This window comes from Procambarus clarkii, chromosome 7, assembly GCF_040958095.1.
Source record: "Procambarus clarkii isolate CNS0578487 chromosome 7, FALCON_Pclarkii_2.0, whole genome shotgun sequence".
Classification (NCBI taxonomy): Eukaryota; Metazoa; Arthropoda; class Malacostraca; order Decapoda; family Cambaridae; genus Procambarus; species Procambarus clarkii.
The window spans coordinates 17,124,699-17,150,306 of record NC_091156.1 but is presented as its reverse complement, the minus strand read 5'-3'; the positions used below and the strand labels follow the sequence as shown (position 1 = coordinate 17,150,306).

Genomic DNA, 25,608 nt, shown 5'->3' with positions numbered 1-25,608 from the left:
ACTCCATGTAACCTACCTTACCCCCTAAATGTCAACCCATGTCTTACTATTTTAAACAAAGCTGGTTGTTGACCAACTTGTATAATTACTGACTCCTGCCATGTTTCCTTCCCCCTTTTTATATTCCTTTTTTCAACACAATTTATACTTTAAGCTCAATTACTATTAAGTTGTAGTCTAAGTGGTTTCCCCCCACACCTTGCTCGAAACGCTGTGCGTAATAGTGGCTTTAGGTATTGTATGTACTAGCTCTGTCTATAAATCCAACAGTATGTTTGTAACTCATCTTCAATATATGCACCTTTACCTGAATAAAAAATCTAAAACAAATCTAGAATCTAAGATGAAGCTTGGACTGATCTCTAATTTGCTTCATGGGTGGAAAGGTGTAATCTCCCACGGTGCAGGAAAGTGCCGTTGTTGTCAACAAACATATCAATTGTGTCACTAGCTCTCCACATGTCAGTTGCTGAATATAGGAATTGTACTTGTGGTCGGTCTCGAGCCCATTGTTGATGTGACGACTTATACTGAATGTTGTAACTAGCTCATCAAGATTGTAACTTGCTTAGCTAAATGAATTGTGGGGTTCAGTCCCTGAGCCCATTATGTGCCTCTGTAACCCTTTCCACTACCGCCCACAAGATGGGTATGGGGTGCATAATAAACGAACTAAACTAACTAAACTGTTGTTTCTCTCTCTTGGTACAAATTATAAATTTATAGATGATACATTCTGAGTTCAGTTCCAGTTCCAGTTCAAGTATGTTTATTAAGACCAGAAAGAAATACATCTCAAAGGGATAGAGTAGCTTAGGTTATTTCTACCCCCTAACAGTTCCAGTTATAGTTATCTGTTTTGAGCAATGTTGACCTTCAAGGAAGATATTCTGGAGAGTTTCTGTGCAAGGATTAGGATGAGCTAGCCTAACTCTATCTTGTATCCTGGCCTGGTAGGGAGGGTGGTGAAGGGTAGGGAAGGTGGTGAAGGGTAGGGAAGGTGGTGAAGGGTAGGGAGGGTGGTGAAGGGTAGGGAAGGTGGTGAAGGGTAGGGAGGGTGGTGAAGGGTAGGGAAGGTGGTGAAGGGTAGGGAAGGTGGTGAAGGGTAGGGAAGGTGGTGGAGGGTAGGGAAGGTGGTGAAGGGTAGGGAAGGTGGTGAAGGGTAGGGAAGGTGGTGAAGGGTAGGGAAGGTGGTGGAGGGTAGGGAAGGTGGTGAAGGGTAGGGAAGGTGGTGAAGGGTAGGGAAGGTGGTGAAGGGTAGGGAAGGTGGTGAAGGGTAGGGAAGGTGGTGAAGGGTAGGGAAGGTGGTGGAGGGTAGGGAAGGTGGTGGAGGGTAGGGAAGGTGGTGAAGGGTAGGGAGGGTGGTGAAGGGTAGGGAAGGTGGTGAAGGGTAGGGAAGGTGGTGGAGGGTAGGGAAGGTGGTGAAGGGTAGGGAAGGTGGTGAAGGGTAGGGAAGGTGGTGAAGGGTAGGGAAGGTGGTGGAGGGTAGGGAGGGTGGTGAAGGGTAGGGAAGGTGGTGAAGGGTAGGGAAGGTGGTGAAGGGTAGGGAAGGTGGTGAAGGGTAGGGAAGGTGGTGAAGGGTAGGGAAGGTGGTGGAGGGTAGGGAAGGTGGTGAAGGGTAGGGAGGGTGGTGAAGGGTAGGGAAGGTGGTGAAGGGTAGGGAAGGTGGTGAAGGGTAGGGAGGGTGGTGAAGGGTAGGGAAGGTGGTGAAGGGTAGGGAAGGTGGTGAAGGGTAGGGAAGGTGGTGGAGGGTAGGGAAGGTGGTGAAGGGTAGGGAAGGTGGTGGAGGGTAGGGAAGGTGGTGAAGGGTAGGGAGGGTGGTGAAGGGTAGGGAAGGTGGTGAAGGGTAGGGAAGGTGGTGAAGGGTAGGGAGGGTGGTGAAGGGTAGGGAAGGTGGTGAAGGGTAGGGAAGGTGGTGAAGGGTAGGGAAGGTGGTGGAGGGTAGGGAAGGTGGTGAAGGGTAGGGAGGGTGGTGAAGGGTAGGGAAGGTGGTGAAGGGTAGGGAAGGTGGTGAAGGGTAGGGAAGGTGGTGAAGGGTAGGGAAGGTGGTGGAGGGTAGGGAAGGTGGTGAAGGGTAGGGAAGGTGGTGAAGGGTAGGGAAGGTGGTGAAGGGTAGGGAAGGTGGTGGAGGGTAGGGAAGGTGGTGAAGGGTAGGGAAGGTGGTGGAGGGTAGGGAAGGTGGTGGAGGGTAGGGAAGGTGGTGGAGGGTAGGGAAGGTGGTGAAGGGTAGGGAGGGTGGTGAAGGGTAGGGACGAGAAGGGACGGTGTGTAGTTAAGATGCACAAGATGGTGTGTAGGAAAGATTACAGTGATGAAGATAGTGTGAAGGGAAGGTGTGGCCTCTGTCACGCGACCAATGGCTAAGACCCTCATCCAGTATATCTATAAAATGTATTTCCTATCTGTCTGTCTATCTGTTCAAAGTTTGGGGTCAGACGCTTGGGAGTAGTGTAACTAAAAGTTGCAGGGTGACTGGTCTGTGTGCGGGGTGGATCACACACTGGCCGGACACAAACCCTCGTGAAAATTATACCATATTCTAACGTCGCAATAATACCAGGCTGTCCACACTAAGATTCATCCACCATATTAGCTAATGTCTCCAAGGTATATAAAGTTACTGTTATTCTCCTCCATTTTTGTTTTGACATTTGGAGACGACATTTCCCAGCTTGGTTGATACCTGGTTGATGGGGTTCTGGGAGTTCTTCTACTCCCCAAGCCCGGGCCGAGGCCAGGCTTGACTTGTGAGAGTTTGGTCCACCAGGCTGTTGCTTGGTGCGGCCCGCAGGCCCACATACCCACCACAGCCCGGTTGGTCCGGCACTCCTTGGAGGAGTTAGTTAGTTACTATGGCAGTGACAGGTGTGGGACGCCGTTTTGAAGGAAGCTGAAGGGTGCAGACTTATGAAGCAATGTGTCGCAGCTCTACATAAGGAGTCGACAGCCTGCAGATACCTTCAACAGGTCTTCACTAAGCTGTCTTACACAATATTACAATGCAAAGTTTTAGGGCAATAACGGCCATTTTCTATACTATGGTACTTTTGTCTCCAGTGCTCTCTAGGGTGGACTATTGCTGCCCACTAACCCCCCCCCCCCATTCAAAGCTGGAGAAATTGCTTACCTGGGGAACATGCAGAGATCTTTTACTGGCCGAATTTATTCAATAAATCATTTAAATTATTGCGAACATTTATTTCTAAACACGTTTTCTCTAGACAAGTGAAAATATTAAAAGGTAAATGGTTGGAAACCTGCACACAGAAGAAGAAGAAGTAAGTAAAAATTCACCAATTTCAAATTAAATAAACTTATTTAAAATTTCACTAATTGTTATTTTATTCATTATGGGCTCAGAATGGCATATAACGTTCAATTTTATTTCTTTAAAATTTTGTTTGAGAGTATAGTTTACTGTAAAAAAAAATAGTTAACGTGGCCTTCAAAATATGCGAAAAATTTTGACGTAAATAAATGTATAACTCCCAAAGTTATGGATTTATGAATAAACGGCAGAAATGAAACTTTAGAACTAAGAACGTTGCGCACAACATGTAAAAATGGTGAGAGTCGCTCAGAAACTGTATTTATTATTCAGACTCAAAGTTAAAATTCCTGTTAAAGAGAAAATTGAAGTTGAATATGGTAGTTCTAATTTATCAATTTACTTGTATATTTTAATAAACATTGCTTGGCATTCGTACTCGAATATGTGAAAGTTTTTTGTCAATATGTGTTGAAATGAAGTAAACAAAAAAAAAACTGTCCCCAAGAAACCTAATATAGTGATAAGGATAACGGGATAATATGTATACTTTATATAAGTGATAAGGCCCGCATCTCGTCATTAAAACAACCTAAAGAAACAAAGACAATAGTTTGAAATCTGTAAATTTTTCGACCAAAATACAAAATAAAAGTCACAATTTTGCCACCTTAGGCTGATTAACTTGTTGACCAATTTCATTCACCCTTCACATACACAGTGGCGGCGATGTATTCTCCAACATGTAGGCACTGCAACAAAATCAGATTATAAACAAAGGAGAAAAACAACAACAGAAACTCCAAAAACAACAAATTTGAAAAAATAGGAAATGGTTAATCTAACAGATATTGGCATGGGCAATGTTACGATGTGATATATAACAAAATAGAGCATAATAACATACTTACTCATTATTATTTGTGTTATTATGTATTAGTAATGAGTATAGGGGAGCCGGTCGGCCGAGCGGACAGCACGCTGGACTTGTGATCCTGTGGTCCTGGGTTCGATCCCAGGCGCCGGCGAGAAACAATGGACAGAGTTTCTTTCACCCTATGCCCCTGTTACCTAGCAGTAAATAGGTACCTGGGTACCTATTTACGTCAGCTGTCACGGGCTGCTTCCTGGGGGTGGAGGCCTGGTCGAGGACCGGGCCGTGGGGACACTAAAGCCCCGTAATCATCTCAAGATAACGGAATGTTATAAAGGCTCCAGCTGTATATCCTCTTTGAGGCACTTCTAACTACTATTCTTCTTGGTTGTACTCTTCTCCTTATCATCAGAACGCTGCTCTTTGTTCTTCCTAAATAATCATATAAAATCCATTTCTTAACACTAGGATAAAATGTTCAGCAGGACGCCGATGCCAGATAACGTGAGATTTGTTTAACAGTTTTCAAAATTTGTCATATTTGGACGAATGTCTTAGAGCAGCCGGCCCCTTAAACAGCTGAGGTGGAACTGGAACACTAAGAAGGGGAAGGGAATTATTAGGGCAAGCGCCAAGTTATTACGACTATAAATCCTTATCCTAACCCCTTCCTAAGGGAAGGGGTCAGGATAAGGATTTGGGATGGGACGGGGAGGAGGAATGGTGCCCAACCACTTGGACGGTCGGGGATTGAACGCCGACCTGCATGACGCGAGACCGTCGCTCTACGGTCCAGCCCAAGTGGTTGGGTGTAGGAACATTAAGAGAGAACTTCTCTAAGTGACCTCAAGCGAACACTCCTTCCCGGCCTCTTACACATTACATCACTTTTCGCTCGTATGCGCTCGTAAGGCCAAAAAAAGGCCGTAATTTGAAAATGAAAAATAATTGAAAATAAATTTTGGAATTATTGTTTTCCAAACCAGCAAGTTAAGGGTCGTCTGGTAGGTTAGGAGGGCAGGAAGTTCTCATAAGGTTTTTAAACGTCACCAAAACCGTTAATTGAACGTTTCCTCTCCTAACCTAACAGCCTAAGCCAGAGGACCCAAAACAGAAAACAGGACAGCACGTCCCTTTTGTGAGCCGATTTAATTTTCAATTACGTCCATTTTTACGTTCATTTTACGTCCATTACGTCCATGCGCCAAAGTGCGCATACCAGCGAAAAGCGACGTTATTTGTATGACGGAACATTTGTGTTGGAGGAACATATATTAGGGACATACCTGGCCGACCTCTTACAGTGTTGAGTGTTCCATCACCGAGAACACTGGATAAACACCTCTGAAGAATACCTGATCAACCAGGCTGTGATTCATACGTCAGGCTCCGAGCAATGGCGTCTAAAAGCTGCTGGTTGACAAGACCACCAACTTAGGAAGGCCGGTCGGTCTGAGACCGGGCCGGCCGGGTATTGATTCGCGGAACCAACAAATAGACAACAGGTAAGTTTCCGGCGTGGCCCGGGTCTCCCCCCCCCCCTCCCTCTCCCCTTTCTTCTCCACCCACTTTCTCAATATCCTCCCCCCCCCCTCTCTCTCTCTCTCTCTCTCTCTCTTCTGTTCAACCCGTCCCCCGCTCCACTCTCTCTCTGCCTATATATATATATATATATATATATATATATATATATATATATATATATATATATATATATATATATATATATATATATATACATACATATATATATATATATATATATATATATATATATATATATATATATATATATATATATATGATCATTCATTCAGCAGTAGAATAGTCATTCTACTTTGCTCTGATGAAGGCGATGTAGCCGAAAACGCGTTAAGCATTCTCTATTTTTTTCACATGTGGTTTTTCCGCATACTTAGATCAGTGTTTTTTGATTATTGTTGCATATATATATATATATATATATATATATATATATATATATATATATATATATATATATGTCGTACCTAGTAGCCAGAACGCACTTCTCAGCCTACTATGCAAGGCCCGATTTTCCTAATAAGCCAAGTTTTCCTGAATTAATATATTTTCTCTAATTTTTTTCTCATGAAATGATAAAGCTTCCCATTTCATTATGCATGAGGTCAATTTTTTTTATTGGAGTTAAAATTAACGTAGATATATGACCGAACCTAACCAACCCTACCTAACCTAACCTAACCTATCTTTATAGGTTAGGTTAGGTTAGGTAGCCGAAAAAGTTAGGTTAGGTTAGGTTAGGTAGGTTAGGTAGTCGAAAAAACATTAATTCATGAAAACTAGGCTTATTAGGCAAATCGGGCCTTGCATAGTAGGCTGAGAAGTGAGTTCTGGCTACTAGGTACGACATATATATATATATATATATATATATATATATATATATATATATATATATATATATATATATATATATGTATATATATATATATATATATATATATATATATATATATATATATATATATATATATATATATATATATATATATATATATATATATATATATATATATATATAAATACATATATGTGTGTATATCACGAAAATAAACACGTGATTAAGAATGTGACAATGTCAGACCACGGAGGAAAAATGAAACAGGAAATTTCCTTAAGTACTTTCGTATATTAAATACATCTTCAGAAGGACCTTCTGAAGATGTATTTAATATACGAAAGTACTTAAGGAAATTTCCTGTTTCATTTTTCCTCCGTGGTCTGACATTGTCAAATACATATATATATCTTCCAGCCAGAGGTGGTACTCCCTTCCCTATATATATATATTGTATGTATGTATGTATGTATGTATGTATGTATGTATGTATGTATGTATGTATGTATGTATGTATGTATGTATGTATGTATGATAAAGAAGGAGGTATAATGGGTTGTAAACCGGCTCCTCTCACACCTTACAGTAACGGATGGCAGCGTGTAATAAGTAGAGTGAAAGTCCAACTCCTATGCCGTACAGTAGGTAGACTCGCGTCTGGTTAAAAGTGTTGATTGGCAAATTTTTCTTATATAATACAATATAATTACAAGCACCAAATTATCCATAAGAAATAACAACGCAATTCTGACCATCATATATAAATTGAATTATTGAAACAGTAATATATTACAATTAAAATATATGCAGAGCAAAATATCAACCAGGAAAATCATCAGAGATGGGTCCGAGCTATTTACCGAGCTTATATCGGCGGAAGACTCGCTCTTGTGTAGAGTTTCACTTTAAGCGTACTATCTGCTCAGGGAGAGCTAGTCGCCGAGCTTACTCAAGCCCGCCTGGGACGTCACCGAAGAGACTTCGTCATCAGTTTGGTTTGGAACTTTGTGTAGTGAGGATGATGCACTCTTTCATTAGAGGATTTACATGAGTGCTTCAATATGGAGTAGGATAACTCGATACATCCCCATGTGCACGCTGGAGCAAGATGGTGAGAGAGACACGGCATCTCTGGGTAGGAAATTTGCCCGAGAACATAAGTGAAGAAAGAATTAAGGAACATTTCAAACGGTACGTGAGGCCAGTGGTGGCGGCGGCCGTCGCCGTGGACGGCTGGCTGGCCTGGTTTGTGTGTTGGCGCTTGCCATTGTGCTGCCATATTGGCCATGTTTTTATATGTGCTGTCTGTTGGTGCGTGTGTGTGGTTGTGGTGACGCCAGTGAAGTGGTGTAGGCCGCTTAGGTTGTGAATGTTGCATCACGTGGTTATTAGTGTTGAGGCGCCGTGGGCCTGCTGCTGCTGCTGCAGGTGACGCCCTCGCGTGCTGCTGGCGGGGGTGCTGATGGTGGGAGGCGGGAGAGGTGCACCAGTGTACACCACTCCAGTCCCCCCCCCCTTCCCCCTGGAGCCCTGGTATGGTATACTTCAGCTTGGTAGTGAATGGTGAGCTCCCCACGGTGAGTATATCAGCCGTGGCTGACCCCGTCACCTGGCCGCCCACCACCTCCTCACACCACCCACTACTTAGGGCTCAGCTCCTCCTTATTAACATCCTCCCCCCCCCCAGGTTGGTCAAGTTATCCACCAGAGTAACATGTCAGCAGGTGTGTGTGGCGCCCACACCTGCAGCAGTAGCTACACGCCGGATGCTGCTGCTGCTCTCCACAGTCATCTCTGGCTGAGGGCATGACCATCATACTCGTGATGGAGGGTAAATATGCCCTGGCATACTCCTCTGCCCCTCCCCCCACCCCCAGCATCAGTGCCAGGGGGGGAGGGGGGCATCATATCACATGTCACTTCCTCGTTAATTTCACTCTATCAGAGGCTGTTGTACACGTCAACACACTCACACACACGTCAACACACTCACACACACGTCAACACACACACACACGTCAACACACACACACGTCAACACACTCACACACACGTCAACACACTCACACACACGTCAACACTCACACACACGTCAACACACTCACACACACGTCAACACACTCACACACACGTCAACACACTCACACACACGTCAACACACTCACACACACGTCAACACACTCACACACACGTCAACACACTCACACACACACGTCAACACACTCACACACACACGTCAACACACTCACACACACGTCAACACACTCACACACACGTCAACACACTCACACACACGTCAACACACTCACACACACACACGTCAACACACTCACACACACACACGTCAACACACTCACACACACACACGTCAACACACTCACACACACACACGTCAACACACTCACACACACACACGTCAACACACTCACACACACACACGTCAACACACTCACACACACACACGTCAACACACTCACACACACACACACGTCAACACACTCACACACACACACACGTCAACACACTCACACACACACACGTCAACACACTCACACACACACACGTCAACACACACACACACACACACACGTCAACACACTCACACACACACACGTCAACACACTCACACACACACACGTCAACACACTCACACACACACACGTCAACACACTCACACACACACGTCAACACACTCACACACACACGTCAACACACACACACACACACACGTCAACACTCACACACACGTCAACACACACACACACACACACACACACACACACACACACACACACACACACGTCAACACACACACACACACACACACACGTCAACACACACACACACACACACACACGTCAACACACACACACACACACACACGTCAACACACACACACACACACACGTCAACACACACACACACACACACACACGTCAACACACACACACACACACACACACGTCAACACACACACACACACACACACACGTCAACACACACACACACACACACACGTCAACACACACACACACACACACACGTCAACACACACACACACACACACACACGTCAACACACACACACACACACACACGTCAACACACTCACACACACACACGTCAACACACTCACACACACACACGTCAACACACTCACACACACACACACGTCAACACACTCACACACACACACGTCAACACACACACACACACACACGTCAACACACTCACACACACACACGTCAACACACTCACACACACACACGTCAACACACTCACACACACACGTCAACACACTCACACACACACGTCAACACACTCACACACACACGTCAACACACACACACGTCAACACACACACACACACACACACGTCAACACACACACACACACACACACACACGTCAACACACACACACACACACACACGTCAACACACACACACACACACACACACGTCAACACACACACACACACACACACGTCAACACACACACACACACACACACGTCAACACACACACACACACACACACGTCAACACACACACACACACACACACACGTCAACACACTCACACACACACGTCAACACACTCACACACACACGTCAACACACTCACACACACACGTCAACACACTCACACACACACACGTCAACACACTCACACACACACACGTCAACACACACACACACACGTCAACACACTCACACACACACGTCAACACACTCACACACACACGTCAACACACTCACACACACACGTCAACACACTCACACACACACGTCAACACACTCACACACACACGTCAACACACTCACACACACACGTCAACACACTCACACACACGTCAACACACACACACACACACACACACACGTCAACACACTCACACACACACGTCAACACACTCACACACACACGTCAACACACTCACACACACACGTCAACACACTCACACACACACGTCAACACACTCACACACACACGTCAACACACTCACACACACACGTCAACACACTCACACACACACGTCAACACACTCACACACACACGTCAACACACTCACACGTCAACACACTCACACGTCAACACACTCACACGTCAACACACTCACGGGGCCTCGTAGCCTGGTGGATAGCGCGCAGGACTCGTAATTCTGTGGCGCGGGTTCGATTCCCGCACGAGGCAGAAACAAATGGGCAAAGTTTCTTTCACCCTAAGTGCCCCTGTTACCTAGCAGTAAATAGGTACCTGGGAGTTAGTCAGCTGTCACGGGCTGCTTCCTGGGGTGTGTGTGTGTGTGTGTGTGTGTGTGGTGTGGAAAAAAAAAGTAGTTAGTAAACAGTTGATTGACAGTTGAGAGGCGGGCCGAAAGAGCAAAGCTCAACCCCCGCAAAAACACAACTAGTAAACACAACTAGTAAACACACGTCAACACACTCACACGTCAACACACACACACACGTCAACACACTCACACGTCAACACACTCACACGTCAACACACACACACGTCAACACACTCACACGTCAACACACTCACACGTCAACACACTCACACGTCAACACACTCACACGTCAACACACTCACACGTCAACACACTCACACGTCAACACACACACACGTCAACACACTCACACGTCAACACACTCACACGTCAACACACTCACACGTCAACACACTCACCCGTCAACACACACACACACACACACACGTCAACACACTCACACGTCAACACACTCACACGTCAACACACACACACACACACGTCAACACACACACACACACACGTCAACACACACACACACACACACACACACACACACACACACACACACACACACACACACACACACACACACACACACACACACACACGTACGTCAACACACACACACACACACACACACACACACGTCAACACACACACACACACGTCAACACACACACACGTCAACACACACACACGTCAACACACACACGTATGCTGCGCCATCATGGAGCCCCCACCTGAAGAAACACATAAAGAAACTGGAGAAGGTTCAGAGGTTTGCGACGAGGCTTGTCCCAGAGCTACGAGGGATGGGATATGAAGAGCGGCTGAAGGAACTGAACCTTACGACACTAGAGAAAAGAAGGGAGAGAGGAGATATGATAGGGACATATAAAATACTCAGGGGAATTGACAAAGTGGAAATAGATCAAATGTTCACACGTAATAATAACAGAACGAGGGGACATGGGTGGAAACTGGAAACTCAGATGAGTCACAGAGATGTTAGGAAGTTTTCTTTTAGCGTGAGAGTAGTAGAAAAGTGGAATGCACTTGGGGAACAGGTTGTGGAAGCAAATACTATTCATACTTTTAAAACTAGGTATGATAGGGAAATGGGACAGGAGTCATTGTTGTAAACAACCGATAGCTAGAAAGGCGGGATCCAAGAGTCAATGCTCGATCCTGCAAGCACATATAGGTGAGTACATATAGGTGAGTACACACACGTCAACACACACACACGTCAACACACACACACACACGTCAACACACACACACACACGTCAACACACACACACACACACACGTCAACACACACACACACACACACACACACACACACACACACACACACACACACACACACACACACACACACACACACACACACACGTCAACACACACACACACACACACACGTCAACACACACACACACACACACACGTCAACACACACACACACACACACACGTCAACACACACACACACACACACGTCAACACACACACACACACACACGTCAACACACACACACACACACACGTCAACACACACACACACACACACGTCAACACACACACACACACACGTCAACACACACACACACGTCAACACACACACACACACACACACGTCAACACACACACATACACACGTCAACACACACACACACGTCAACACACACACACACGTCAACACACTCACACTCACTCACTCACTCACTCACTCACTCACTCACACACACACACACACACACACACACACACACACACACACACACACACACACACACACACACACACACACACACGTCAGCACACAGACACACACACACACACCCACCCCGTCAACACACACACACACACACACACACACGTCAGCACACAGACACACACACACACCCACCCCGTCAACACACACGTACGTCAGCACACTCACACTCTCTCTCTCTCACACACACACACACACAACGTCAACACACACACACACACAACGTCAACACACACACACACACACACACACACACACACACACACACACACACACACACACACACACACACACACACACACACACACACATACACCACCCACACACCACACACATACACCACCCACACACCACACACACCACCCACACCACACACAACACACAACCTTTTAGAATTCTATGATAAAGTAACAAGGATAAGGCAGGACAGAGAAGGCTGGGCAGACTGCATATTTCTTGACTGCCAAAAGGCCTTTGATACAGTACCGCACATGAGACTGCTATACAAACTTGAGAGGCAGGCAGGAGTAAGCGGAAAGGCCCTAGTATGGGTGAAGAACTACCTAACAGGAAGGAGCCAGAGGGTAATGGTAAGGGGCGAGAAGTCGGACTGGCGAACAGTAACAAGTGGAGTACCTCAAGGATCGGTGCTGGGACCAATCCTCTTTCTAATTTACGTAAATGATATGTTTACAGGAGTGGAATCATACATGTCAATGTTTGCGGATGACACAAAATTAATGAGAAGAGTTGTGACAGACGAGGACTGTAGGATCCTCCAAGAAGACTTAAACAGGTTGCAGAGATGGTCAGGGAAATGACTACTGGAGTTTAACACCAGTAAATATAAAGTTATGGAAATGGGATCGGGTGACAGGAGACCAAAGGGACAGTACACAATGAAGGGGAACAGCTTACCTGTAACGATTCGAGAAAGAGACCTGGGAGTGGATGGGACACCTAATCTAACTCCTGAGGTGTGGAGGTATAAGTAGGATAACGACAGCAGCGTACTCTACACTGGCGAAAATTAGAACTTCATTCAGAAACCTAAATGAGGAGGCTTTTAGGGCGCTTTACACTGCCTACGTGAGACCCGTCTTAGAGTATGCCGCGCCATCATGGAGCCCCCACCTGAAGAAACACATAAAGAAACTGGAGAAGGTTCAGAGGTTTGCGGCGAGGCTTGTTCCAGAGTTACGAGGGATGGGATATGAAGAGCGTCTGAAGGAACTGAACCTTACGACACTAGAGAAAAGAAGGGAGAGAGGAGATATGATAGGGACATATAAAATACTCAGGGGAATTGACAAATTGGAAATAGATGAAATGTTCACACGTTATAATAACAGAACGAGGGGACATGGGTGGAAACTGGAAACTCAGATGAGTCACAGAGATATTAGGAAGTTTTCTTTTAGCGTGAGAGTAGTGGAAAAATGGAATGCACTTGGGGAACAGGTTGTGGAAGCAAATACTATTCATACTTTTAAAACTAGGTTTGATAGGGAAATGGGACAGGAGTCATTGCTGTAAACAACCGATAGCTGGAAAGGCGGGATCCAAGAGTCAATGCTCGATCCTGCAAGCACAAATAGGTGAGTACACACCACACAACACACACCACACAACACACACACGTCAACACGCATCAGAAACACATCATTCAGAAACCTAAGTAAGGAGACATTTAGGGCGCTTTACACTGCCTACGTGAGGCCAGTCTTAGAGTATGCCGCCTCATCATGGAGTCCCCATCTGAAGCAGCATATAATGAAACTGGAAAAGGTTCAGAGGTTTGCAACGAGACTCGTCCCAGAGCTACGAGGGATGGTATGAGGAGCGCCTGAGGGAACTGTGCCTTACGACACTAGAAAGAAGGGAGAAGGGGGACATGATAGGAACGTATAAGATACTCAGAGGGATTGACAGAGTGGACATAGACGAAATGTTCACACGGAATAGTAACAGAACGAGGGGACATGGATGGAAGCTTGAAACTCAGATAAGTCACAGATGTTAGGAAGTTTTCTTTTAGTGTGAGAGTAGTGGGAAAATGGAATGCACTTCAGGAACAGGTTGTGGAAGCAAATACTATTCATAATTTTAAAACCAGGTATGATAGGGAAATGGGACAGGAGTCATTGCTGTAAACAACCGATGCTCGAAAGGCGGGATCCAAGAGTCAATGCTCGATCCTGCAGACACAACTAGGTTAGTACACACACACACACACACACACACACACACACACACACACACACACACACACACACACACACACACACACACACACACTCACACATACTCACACATACACACATACACACATACTCACATACTCACACATACACACATACACACACATACACACACATACACACACATACACACATACTCACATACTCACACATACACACATACTCACACATACTCACACATACTCACACATACTCACACATACTCACACATACTCACACATACTCACACATACTCACACATACTCACACATACTCACACATACTCACACATACACACACATACACACACATACACACACACACACACACACACATACACACACACATGACTTTTGTTAGGCCAAAGCTAGAATATGCAGCGGTTGTGTGGTGCCCATATCTTAAGAAGCACATCAACAAACTGGAAAAAGTGCAAAGACATGCTACTAAATGGCTCCCAGAACTGAAGGGCAAGAGCTTCGAGGAGAGGTTAGAGGCATTAAATATGCCAAAACTAGAAGACAGAAGAAAAAGAGGTGATATGATCACTACATACAAAATAGTAACAGGAATGGATAAAATCGATAGGGAAGATTTCCTGAGACCTGGAACTTTTAAGAACAAGAGGTCATAGATTTAAACTAGCTAAACACAGATGCCGAAGAAATATAAGAAAATTCCCTTTCGCAAACAGAGTGGTAGACGGTTGGAACAAGTTAGGTGAGAAAGTGGTGGAGGCCAAGACCGTCAGTATTTTCAAAGCGTTATATGACAAAGAGTGCTGGGAAGACGGGACACCACGAGCGTAGCTCTCATCCTGTAACTACACTTAGGTAATTACATACATTTGTAGGAGAGAATGTATGTGTTCAAAATTTATCAGCCAAATTTTCATGGGGGGGGGGTACGCTACGGAGAGATGGGGGGTCGGAGTAGGCCTATGTTAAATTCTATAAAGAAAATGGGAAATATATGGTCATTCCCGTGAAGTTTTTTGGCGATCGTAATAATACATTTTCTGAGTTGTTATAGATTCAGCTACTCGGAACAAGTTCCAAGTAGCACGGGCTATGGTGAGCCCGTAACTTACCGGGCACAGGAGTGGGGCAAGTAGCACGGGGTATGGTGAGCCCGTAGTGGACTTACCTGGCACAGGAGCGTACATTTTCTGAGACCCATTCAGCTGTTTTAGCGCATCTTAATTAATAAATTTTCTGAGAAGGGTGAGAGGTGAATGGAATTGAGGGGCGGGGGTAGATAAGAGATAGGCTCTCCTCGGCTCCACCTGGTGCCTCGCCTTTTGTACTGTTGTACTCGTCTAGTTGTGCTTACTCGAGTTGAGTTTCGGCTCTTTGGTCCCGCCTCTCAACCGTCAGTCAACAGGTGTACAGGTTCCTGGGCTCTATCATACCTACATTTGAAACTGTGTATGGAGTCAGCCTCCACCACATCACTAATCACTACACATCCACTAATGCATTCCATTTATTAACTACTTTAACAAAAATATTGCTAATGTTTTTATGGCTCATTTGGGCACTTAATTTCCACCTGTGTACCCTAGCGAATGTGCCCTTGTGTTAAATTAACATTGTCTAATCTATCAATTCCTTTGGAAATCTTGTATATGGTGATCATGTCCCCCCTAACTCTTCTGTCTTCCAGCGACGTGAGGTTTAATTCCCGTAGTCTCTCCTCATAGTTCATGCCCCTCAGTTCGGGCACACAGAATTGTGTGCGCGCATGCATGTAAGTACTCACCTATTTGTGCTTGCGGGGGGTTGAGCTCTGGCTCTTTGGTCCCGCCTCTCAACTGTCAATCAACTGGTGTACAGGTTCCTGATCCTATTGGGCTCTATCATATCTACACTTGAAACTGTGTATGGAGTCAGCCTCCACCACATCACTTCCTAATGCATTCCATTTGTCAACCACTCTGACACTAAACAAATTCTTTCTAATATCTCTATGGCTCATTTGGGCACTCAACTTCCATCTGTGTACCCTAGTGTGTATGCCCCTTGTGTTAAAGAGCTTGTCTTTATCTACTGTCAATTCCTCTGAGAATCTTGTACGTGGTGATCATGTCCCCTCTAACTCTTCTGTCTTCCAGCAACGTGAGGCTTAATTCCCGTAGTCTCTCCTCGTAACTCATATTTCTCAGCTCGGGTACTAGTCTGGTGGCAAACCTTTGAACCTTTTCCAGTTTAGACTTATACTTGACTAGATATGGACTCCATGCTGGGGCTGCATACTCCACGATTGATCTGACATCGGTGGTATACAAAATTCTGAATGATTCATTACAGAAGTGTCTAAATGTCGTTCTTATATTAGTCAACCTGGCATATGCTGATAACATTGAACTATTAGCAGCATATTATGTGCGCATACGTGTGCGCGCGCACATGTATGTGTGTGTGCGCGCGCCTGTAAATATGTTTTGCATCAAGTGAGTGTAAGGTGGAGCTGGTCACGATGTAACGGTTAAGGTCCGCACTTAATAATGTCTGGTGTTTGCCTTGGCTGCCGTTGCCTTAAGCTCCTTCATCACCGCCACCAATCATCAGGCCTATTACACTGGTACTTTACGTGCTCACCCTAGTCCGTGCTACTTGCAACTTGACCTTCTAAGTAGCTGAATGTTAAACAAGTACAACACAACTGGTACCGAAGTGTCCGCTCCTGAACATGTCTCTATTAACCACCATGCTAGCTAGGCCTGCAGTATTTAAACAAAAGTGCAATGGATAATTAACTTTTTCATCGCGTATAATAGTATTATTAAATGCAGTTGGATCACTAAGTGGAATGGAATGATGTTTGGCTTGGCTGGTGCTATGCTGGTTCAGTTTGGGATGTCTCAACATGTTGGGTGCATCAGTGTAGTGTTTACACCCAGGGTCTGTGGCATCTACCGATGGTCCTACAGTCTTTTTTTACCTTTTATCTTTTTGCAATTATCTATTTTACATTGTTTTATTCTGAGCAGCACCACTTCCTACTATTAACCCCCCCCCCCCGTCCTCTCCACCTGTACCTCCCAGTCACCACCACTTTCCGGTTATCATTGTTGCTTCACATTCACTTCTTATATAGGACGCTCGCCCCCCCCCCACCCCCCTTTGTTCACCGCCCACACATTGCCTCAGTCCTCGCCTCCACAACTCTCTATAATACTCAATACATTTTAGTGTTGTAATATTTTCTATAATAATGGAACGCTCAGAGTATCCATGAAATGTTTGTTAGCCAGTTTTGTTCCGCAAAATGCCAGAATGTTAGCTGTGTAGCCTACTCAGCCAGACGTTGCTTGTCCTTGCAAAAATAACTCCCCCCCCCCCTCCCTTTTTTTGTGTATGTACTCGCCTAGTTGTGCTTGGAGGGGTTGAACTGCGACTCTTAGGTGAGGCCTCTCAACCGTCAATCAACCGGTGTACAGATTCCTGAGCCTTTAGGCTCTTATCACTTCTACATGTGAAACTGTTATGGAGTCAGCCTCTACATGAGACATCAACTGTGTGTGGTGGAGGCCCCGTTCAGTACAACGTGTTATATATATTTTCTAATATATATATATAATCACAAATAATAATCATGTTAGGGAACATTGTAAGTGATAAACACAGTACATTTCTTCCTGTATACCTGCAGTATGTTACCAAATGTACACACACACATATTTGTATGACCCGGTACACACACACACACACACACATTTGTATGACCCGGTACACACACACACACACACATTTGTATGACCCGGTACACACACACACACATATTTGTATGACCCGGTACACACACACACACACACACACACACACATATTTGTATGACCCGGTACACACACACACTTTGCAATAGACATTCAGACAAGTCAACAAATGCCACATAGGGTGTGTGTATACTCACCTATTTGTGTCTGCAGGATCGATCTCTAGCTCTTGGACCCTGCTTTTCTAGCCGTTGGTTGTCTAGTGCAATGACTGCTGGCCTATGTGACTATGATACCTGCTTCTATAGCTATGGATGGAGTTTGCCTCCATTCCTCTACAACCTGCTCCTTTAGGTCTTAACATTATTCACTACTCTTACACCAGAGGAAAACTTTCGTTGCTTTCTAACATCTGAGTCTCAAGCTTCCATCCGTGGCCCCTTGTTCTGTTGGTATTTATTGTAAACAATTTCTCTGTTGCCACACTGTCAATCCGCGTGTTTGTGCGCGCGCAACCTCATGCAGGACGGAAGCGTTTGGGCAACATTGTCTTTCATTTGATGACTTTGTTCACGTAACATAGGATACAGCATCCTGGACAAAGTAGTTGACCTACTCTATAGCATACATACACAAGTAAACATCACAACTATATATTCTCTCTTTAACTTAGACTCGGGTTCATAAGGGCTGTCAATTGACGTACCTTGTGAAGCTGCAAGCAAGAGCTGTAATCCTTCCTCAGCTAAGTTGAAACCTACTCCTAGAGATCCATATATTTCATGAACCTGTATTATTTATCAGTAGGAGTAAACTTTATTCATTAATAACATTAACAATCATATAAGGAAGAGGATGAGCCTGTAGCCAACTGTGTGCCAGAGCCTTCATGTGATCACTTGACCTGATCTCTCGTGTATCAACTTGTTCAGCGAACAAGTTCCAGATGCATGTTAGCCTAGAAGTGAATGATCGCTGATGGAGTGATGTTCTTGAGAAAGGCAGTTCCAGCATGAGACTGTTAAAGGTTTGAGAGTCTAGTGTCATAGGTGCCAACTACTGGTTGTCCACAGAGTTGGGCCAAGTCTGGAACTTTGAGAATGTTGGCCTTGTACATAACAGTAAGACCACCAACGTCACCACAGTGTTGCAGGCTCGCCTCCTCTCTCACTCCTCTCTCTCTCTCTCTCTTGCACCTCCCTTTCGTTTTTCTCCTTCCTCCCTCCTCCCTCTCATCCCATCAATCCAGAGAAAATTGACTGTTTACCATTACTAAATTTTTATGTCGTGATTGCCCAGCAGTAATTAGCGACATAGTTGTACACAGATTGTCATGTTCCACGGCTATGATCTATGAGAAGGGAAAGCTATAAGCTTGGAAGGGAAGTTAGAAGTCTACTTCTGTACACACATGGTTCGCACCTTTATAAGGCCACCTTTGGCCACTTTTTATAAGGACAAGTGTCACCTTAGTATTTAAGACCAGCTGGCCTGACAGACGTGTTGGTCTAGTAGTAAAATACCGGGTTCTAACTAGTAAAGTTGGTCCAAGCTTCAGTAGAGCAATACGTGATGTTATTCTTCATGTATCTGGGTGTTGAGGCCTCATTTACATTATGCAGTACAGTTTTGGTCGCCGTACCATACACTGTACACAAGTTCACCGGAGAGCGTCCTCCGATTTTGTTTGTAAGTGTAAGTAGAGATTTGTATTATGTTTCTGGTAGTTGGCGGTATAGCCCATGAGTGTTAGTGGCAGCACTCAGGAGACACAAGAGTGCTAGTGGCAGCACTCAGGAGACACAGGAGTGCTAGTGGCAGCACTCAGGAGACACAGGAGTGCTAGTGGCGGGACAGGCAGCACTCAGGAGACACAGGAGTGCTAGTGGCAGTACTCAGGAGACACAGGAGTGCTAGTGGCAGCACTCAGGAGACACAGGAGTGCTAGTGGCAGCACTCAGGAGACAGAGGAGTGCTAGTGGCAGCACTCAGGAGACACAGGAGTGCTAGTGGCAGCACTCAGGAGACATAGGAGTGCTAGTGGCAGCACTCAGGAGACACAGGAGTGCTAGTGGCAGCACTCAGGAGACACAGGAGTGCTAGTGGCAGCACTCAGGAGACACAGGAGTGCTAGTGGCAGCACTCAGGAGACACAGGAGTGCTAGTGGCAGCACTCAGGAGACACAGGAGTGCTAGTGGCAGCACTCAGGAGACACAGGAGTGCTAGTGGCAGCACTCAGGAGACACAGGAGTGCTAGTGGCAGCACTCAGGAGACACAGGAGTGCTAGTGGCAGCACTCAGGAGACACAGGAGTGCTAGTGGCAGCACTCAGGAGACACAGGAGTGCTAGTGGCAGCACTCAGGAGACACAGGAGTGCTAGTGGCAGCACTCAGGAGACACAGGAGTGCTAGTGGCAGCACTCAGGAGACACAGGAGTGCTAGTGGCAGGACAGGCAGCACTCAGGAGACACAGGAGTGCTAGTGGCAGCACTCAGGAGACACAGGAGTGGTAGTGGCGGGACAGGCAGCACTCAGGAGACACGCCAACACCCGCCGCAGGTACCTCTGGGGTGAAAGCATCAGCCAAGCGTTACAGAAACTTCATCTAGTGAAAGCTGGGACCGTTGAGGCACCTTATATGGTCCCCGGCAGTTTGTGTTGGGCCGCATTATCAACATGTTCCCTCTTAATGCTTCAGTTAACGGTTATCAAGGCGATGGTGATGGAAGCATGATGGTTTATGATGAAGGAGATTATGGGGGAGTTGTGGTGCAGGCGACACGAAGCCTCTTGCCAGCAGCGTTTAAAATGAGGTAGGGGGGGGGGAGAGGTGGTGGTGTGTGGGGGACGTGGATGTAATGGCGGCAGTGGTGCAACTGGCAAGGGTTGCCACACGCCGCTGCCGTCTCCCAGGCCGCTCCCACTGTCTTGTCTCCCATCTATGTCATCTAGTTACCTTCTCCCGTGGTAATTATATGCTCCCACACAGGTCACACTCACCCCACGGGTGGAATGTGCAGAGTTTGTCATTGAGATGTGCGTGTGTCCAGCACACCTCGCTCTACAGTTATGACGTAGGAGACATTGACTCTCTTGGGCTGAGTGTTTCCTTCTCCAGTGCACACTAAGTTGTGTGCCATTTTTACCCTGGTGTAAAGGCAGCTCTGGGAACACACGCCTGTAACAAGCTGCTTTACACAATGTAACGTCTTCCTTCACTTGTTTATGCTATCTCACGAAATGTTTTTTATCTAGGTTTTTATCTAAGTTCGAACCCTCATCACGGCTCTTGTGGACTTGTTTATTTTATCTAGCGTTTTCAATTTGTCATAAATGTTTTTAATCTCGTCACTGATTAACTGATAAGCTGTTCTTAAATAACTGCTAAGTTGCTCTTAAGTAACTGGTAAGCTGTTCTTAAGTATTAGCCAAGTGTAGCAAGTTAGTCTTTTGACGAGGGTTTACTGATGTTTAATAAATACGTGAAGCACTAAGAGTGTAAATTGTGTTGTTGTGTTGGTGATGGTGGTTGTTGAGGAGAGCTGAGAGGCGGGTGGTGGTGGTGGCGGCGGCGGGTCCACCTCCTCAAAACAAAGGCCCGGGAGCTTGCCAGCGTGTAACTCTCATACTCACTACAAAGCCTCTACCTAACTCACCATTTGGTGCTGTAGTGCACCTAGGCGTCTGACAGCTGTGAGTGGACAGCGCTTCGGATTCGTAGCCCTCAGGTTCCGGGTTCGATCCTATCTTGAGGTTATTTTCATGATTTCGGGGCTTTTTAGTGTCCCCGCGGCCCGGTCCTCGAACAGGGCTTCAACCCCCAGGAAGCAGCCCGTGACAGCTGACTAACACCCAGGTACCTATTTTACTGCTAGGTAACAGGGGCATAGGGTGAAAGAAACTCTGCCGATTGTTTCTCGCCGGCGCCTGGGATCAAACCCAGGATCACAAGTCCAGCGTGCTGTCCGCTCGGCCGACCGGCTCCCTCGGTGGAGTTTGTACTTACTCGATAAGATAATGCCAATATTCATTATTGCTAAGAGGCATAATACCCAGTTCCTAGCATTTTAGATGTGTAAGCTTGGGTCCCTTGTGTACACGCGCGCACATACAGGCACGCACGCCCGAAATGTGTGTGTAGGGGGGGGGGGTGATTGACAGTTGAGAGGCGGACCGAAAGCGCCAGAGCTCAACCCCCTCAAGCGCAACTAGGTGAATGCGTGCGTGCGTGTGTGTGTGTGTGTGTGTGTGTGTGTGTGTGTGTGTGTGTGTGTGTGTGTGTGTACTCACCTAATTGTGCTTGCGGGGGTTGAGCTTTGGCTCTTTGGTCCCGCCTCTCAACTGTCAATCAACTGGTGTACAGATTCCTGAGCCTACTGGGCTCTATCATACCTACATTTGTGTATACATGTGTGTGTGTGTGTGTGTGTGTGTGTGTGTGTGTGTGTGTGTGTGAGACACACACACACACACACACACACACACACACACACACACACACACACACACACACACACACACACACACACACACGCGCGCGCGCACGCGGTGTGAGAGCGGGGTGCAGAAATGTGTGCCTTGTATAGAGTATATTATTTGTATTGATCTGCCGGGAAGTAACAAAGCAAACAACGGAATGTGACATATAGCAGTTGTTGGCACGGATAATATACAATTTTATTCATCAATAAAATATTGTATATATATTGGTGTAGCTTTTGCTTTAGTGAGCTTGGTGGGCTAGTTGTCCTGCCGCTAGTCCCAGGTTCATAGTTAGGCTGTTGTATTGTTGTATTAAATTAACCTACTCCGAACACCTTCCAAGTAGCACGGGTTATGGTGAGCCCGTAGCTTACCTGGCACAGGAGCGGTGCTCGCATAGTTACGCGTATGGCGTATTATTAAATATGTATGCATCCTTTCTCAGCCATTGTCTGTCTAATCCAGGAAGATTATACATTAACCTGCGTTGATAAAGGTTATGGGAATAGGCTTCATCTGGAAACCTAACTTATTAACAAGTTTGTTTGTTGGGGCTCATTAAAATGTGAACATTTTAGTTTTGCGAGACGTGTGAGGCTGTGGGACTGGTGCTGTGCTCTTAGTCACAGAAAGCTTGCCTTTGAATTGGGTTTACACTTAGTTTACTCGAGTTGTCCAGCGCCTTATGGTATATAAGCCGGTCGGCCGAGCGGACACCACACTGGTCTTGTGATCCTGGGTTCGATCCCGGGCGCCGGCGAGAAACAATGGGCAGAGTTTCTTTCACCCTATGCCCCTGTTACCTAGCAGTAAATAGGTACCTGGGTGTTAGTCAGCTGTCACGGGCTGCTTCCTGGGGGTGGAGGCCTGGTCGAGGACCGGGCCGCGGGGACACTAAAGCCCCGAAATCATCTCAAGATAAGATATACCATTGTCTGGGATGGTGAGTATTGCGCGCTTATCCTGGCCCTCCTACCCAAGGACGAGGCTGCCAACACCATCACAGATTCATGTACTGTCCAGACCCAAGAGTGCTTAACGTAACTAGCCGGGTGTTCCACGTCATACAGCAACCCCGGCTAAGAGGGCCTCAACCCAAAATATGTCATTATGTGACATTGTCTGCACCTTTCTCACGAGTCTTGCACTTGGTCCAGATATAGGCACATGTTTCCTCGTAAATACTAATCAACCCTTGTACTAAGACTGGTCAACTCTCCCCTGCTTGGCTTACTACCTTTTGTTGGATCCGGGGATCAACGTCCCCGAAGCCCGCTCTCTTGACCAGGTCTCATGTTTCAACCTGTTCTCTACAACACTACATCGCATGTTGCATAAAGCCCCTAATGCCAAAATCTGGTGAACTAAAGATCATAGCGACTCGTAAAATTGACGTTGTCACTTTTTCTATTGGCGGCTCCTGGGTTAGGTTACCTGGTTGGTTGATACCTGGTTGATGGGGTTCTGGGAGTTCTACTCCCCAAGCCCGGCCCGAGGCCAGGCTTGACTTGTGAGGGTTTGGTCCACCAGGCTGTTGCTTGGTGCGGCCCACATACCCACCACAGCCCGGTTCGTCCTGCACTCCTTGGAGGAAACAATCTAGTTTCCTCTTGAAGATGTCCACGGTTGTTCCGGCAATGTTTCTGATGCTCGCTGGGAGGACGTTGAACAACCGCGGCCCTCTGATGTTTATGCAGTGTTCTCTGATTGTGCCTAGGTTAGGCTGGGCCAATAGTACACCAGTTTAGTGAGGCTGGCAAGGCTAGAGAGGACGGGCTCCCTGGTCGGGGTCTGGCCAATCACGCTCTTACCCGCACCTGCTCACACCGCCCTCACCTATGAATCACAGCCTGCTTGATCACGTATCCTTTACACGTGGCTTGTTGTGAACACGGCTACAGGTCACATTTTTATTCTGGCCACGTTTACAAAGACTTTAGTCTTGAGTGCCAGCGTTGTTAACGGCGTATAATAATACATTGATCAACGTGAGCCCTTCAACCCTTATGGTTTAAAATAAACTTGCACGCTCACGTACTTTGACTAATGAAATTGGATTGATGAACCATTTTCATAATTTCAACATTTAATTAATTTCATTCATATGGGTCAACCCATTCACGTGGTTAAATAGTAGTTTTTGTGTTCACCGAGGTATAAAGATTGTCGATCTAAGCAACTGGATAGTAGCACTTTGTACTATTCACTTCATACAGTCGGGAAAAAACGAAGCTATAGAACAAAGTTAAATATTGGCAGGCCTAGTATAGCACACACATGAACTATATTAGGCCTCGGATATCCTGTATTATTCCGGGTTGTCCAACTCCATAGTGCCGATTTACACTTTCTAATTTAGTTGTACGTCGGTATATAAATTTTGGTCCTCATCGTTACTATAAGTACTACCAGCACAAGACATCCTTACCCTTAGAGGCTTGGACGACATGGATGACGTCTTCAAACACCCATTGTTGTGTGTTGTAATATATATATATATATATATATATATATATATATATATATATATATATATATATATATATATATATATATATATATATATATATATAATATATAATATATAATAGGT

General features: G+C 45.8%; 1 protein-coding gene across 3 annotated transcripts in view; it reads left to right on the top strand.

Moving 5' to 3' along the window:
* Positions 1–7,514: 7,514 nt before the first annotated feature.
* Positions 7,515–25,608, top strand: part of LOC123761523 (uncharacterized) — a 407,292-nt gene continuing 389,198 nt past the window's right edge. For all 3 annotated transcript variants that reach the window (XM_069313339.1, XM_069313343.1, XM_045747550.2), the window contains exon 1: positions 7,515–7,713. In XM_069313339.1, coding sequence (XP_069169440.1) covers positions 7,631–7,713 — 83 coding nt within the window. In that variant the 5' untranslated portion in view covers positions 7,515–7,630. The remainder of the gene's footprint in view (positions 7,714–25,608) is intronic.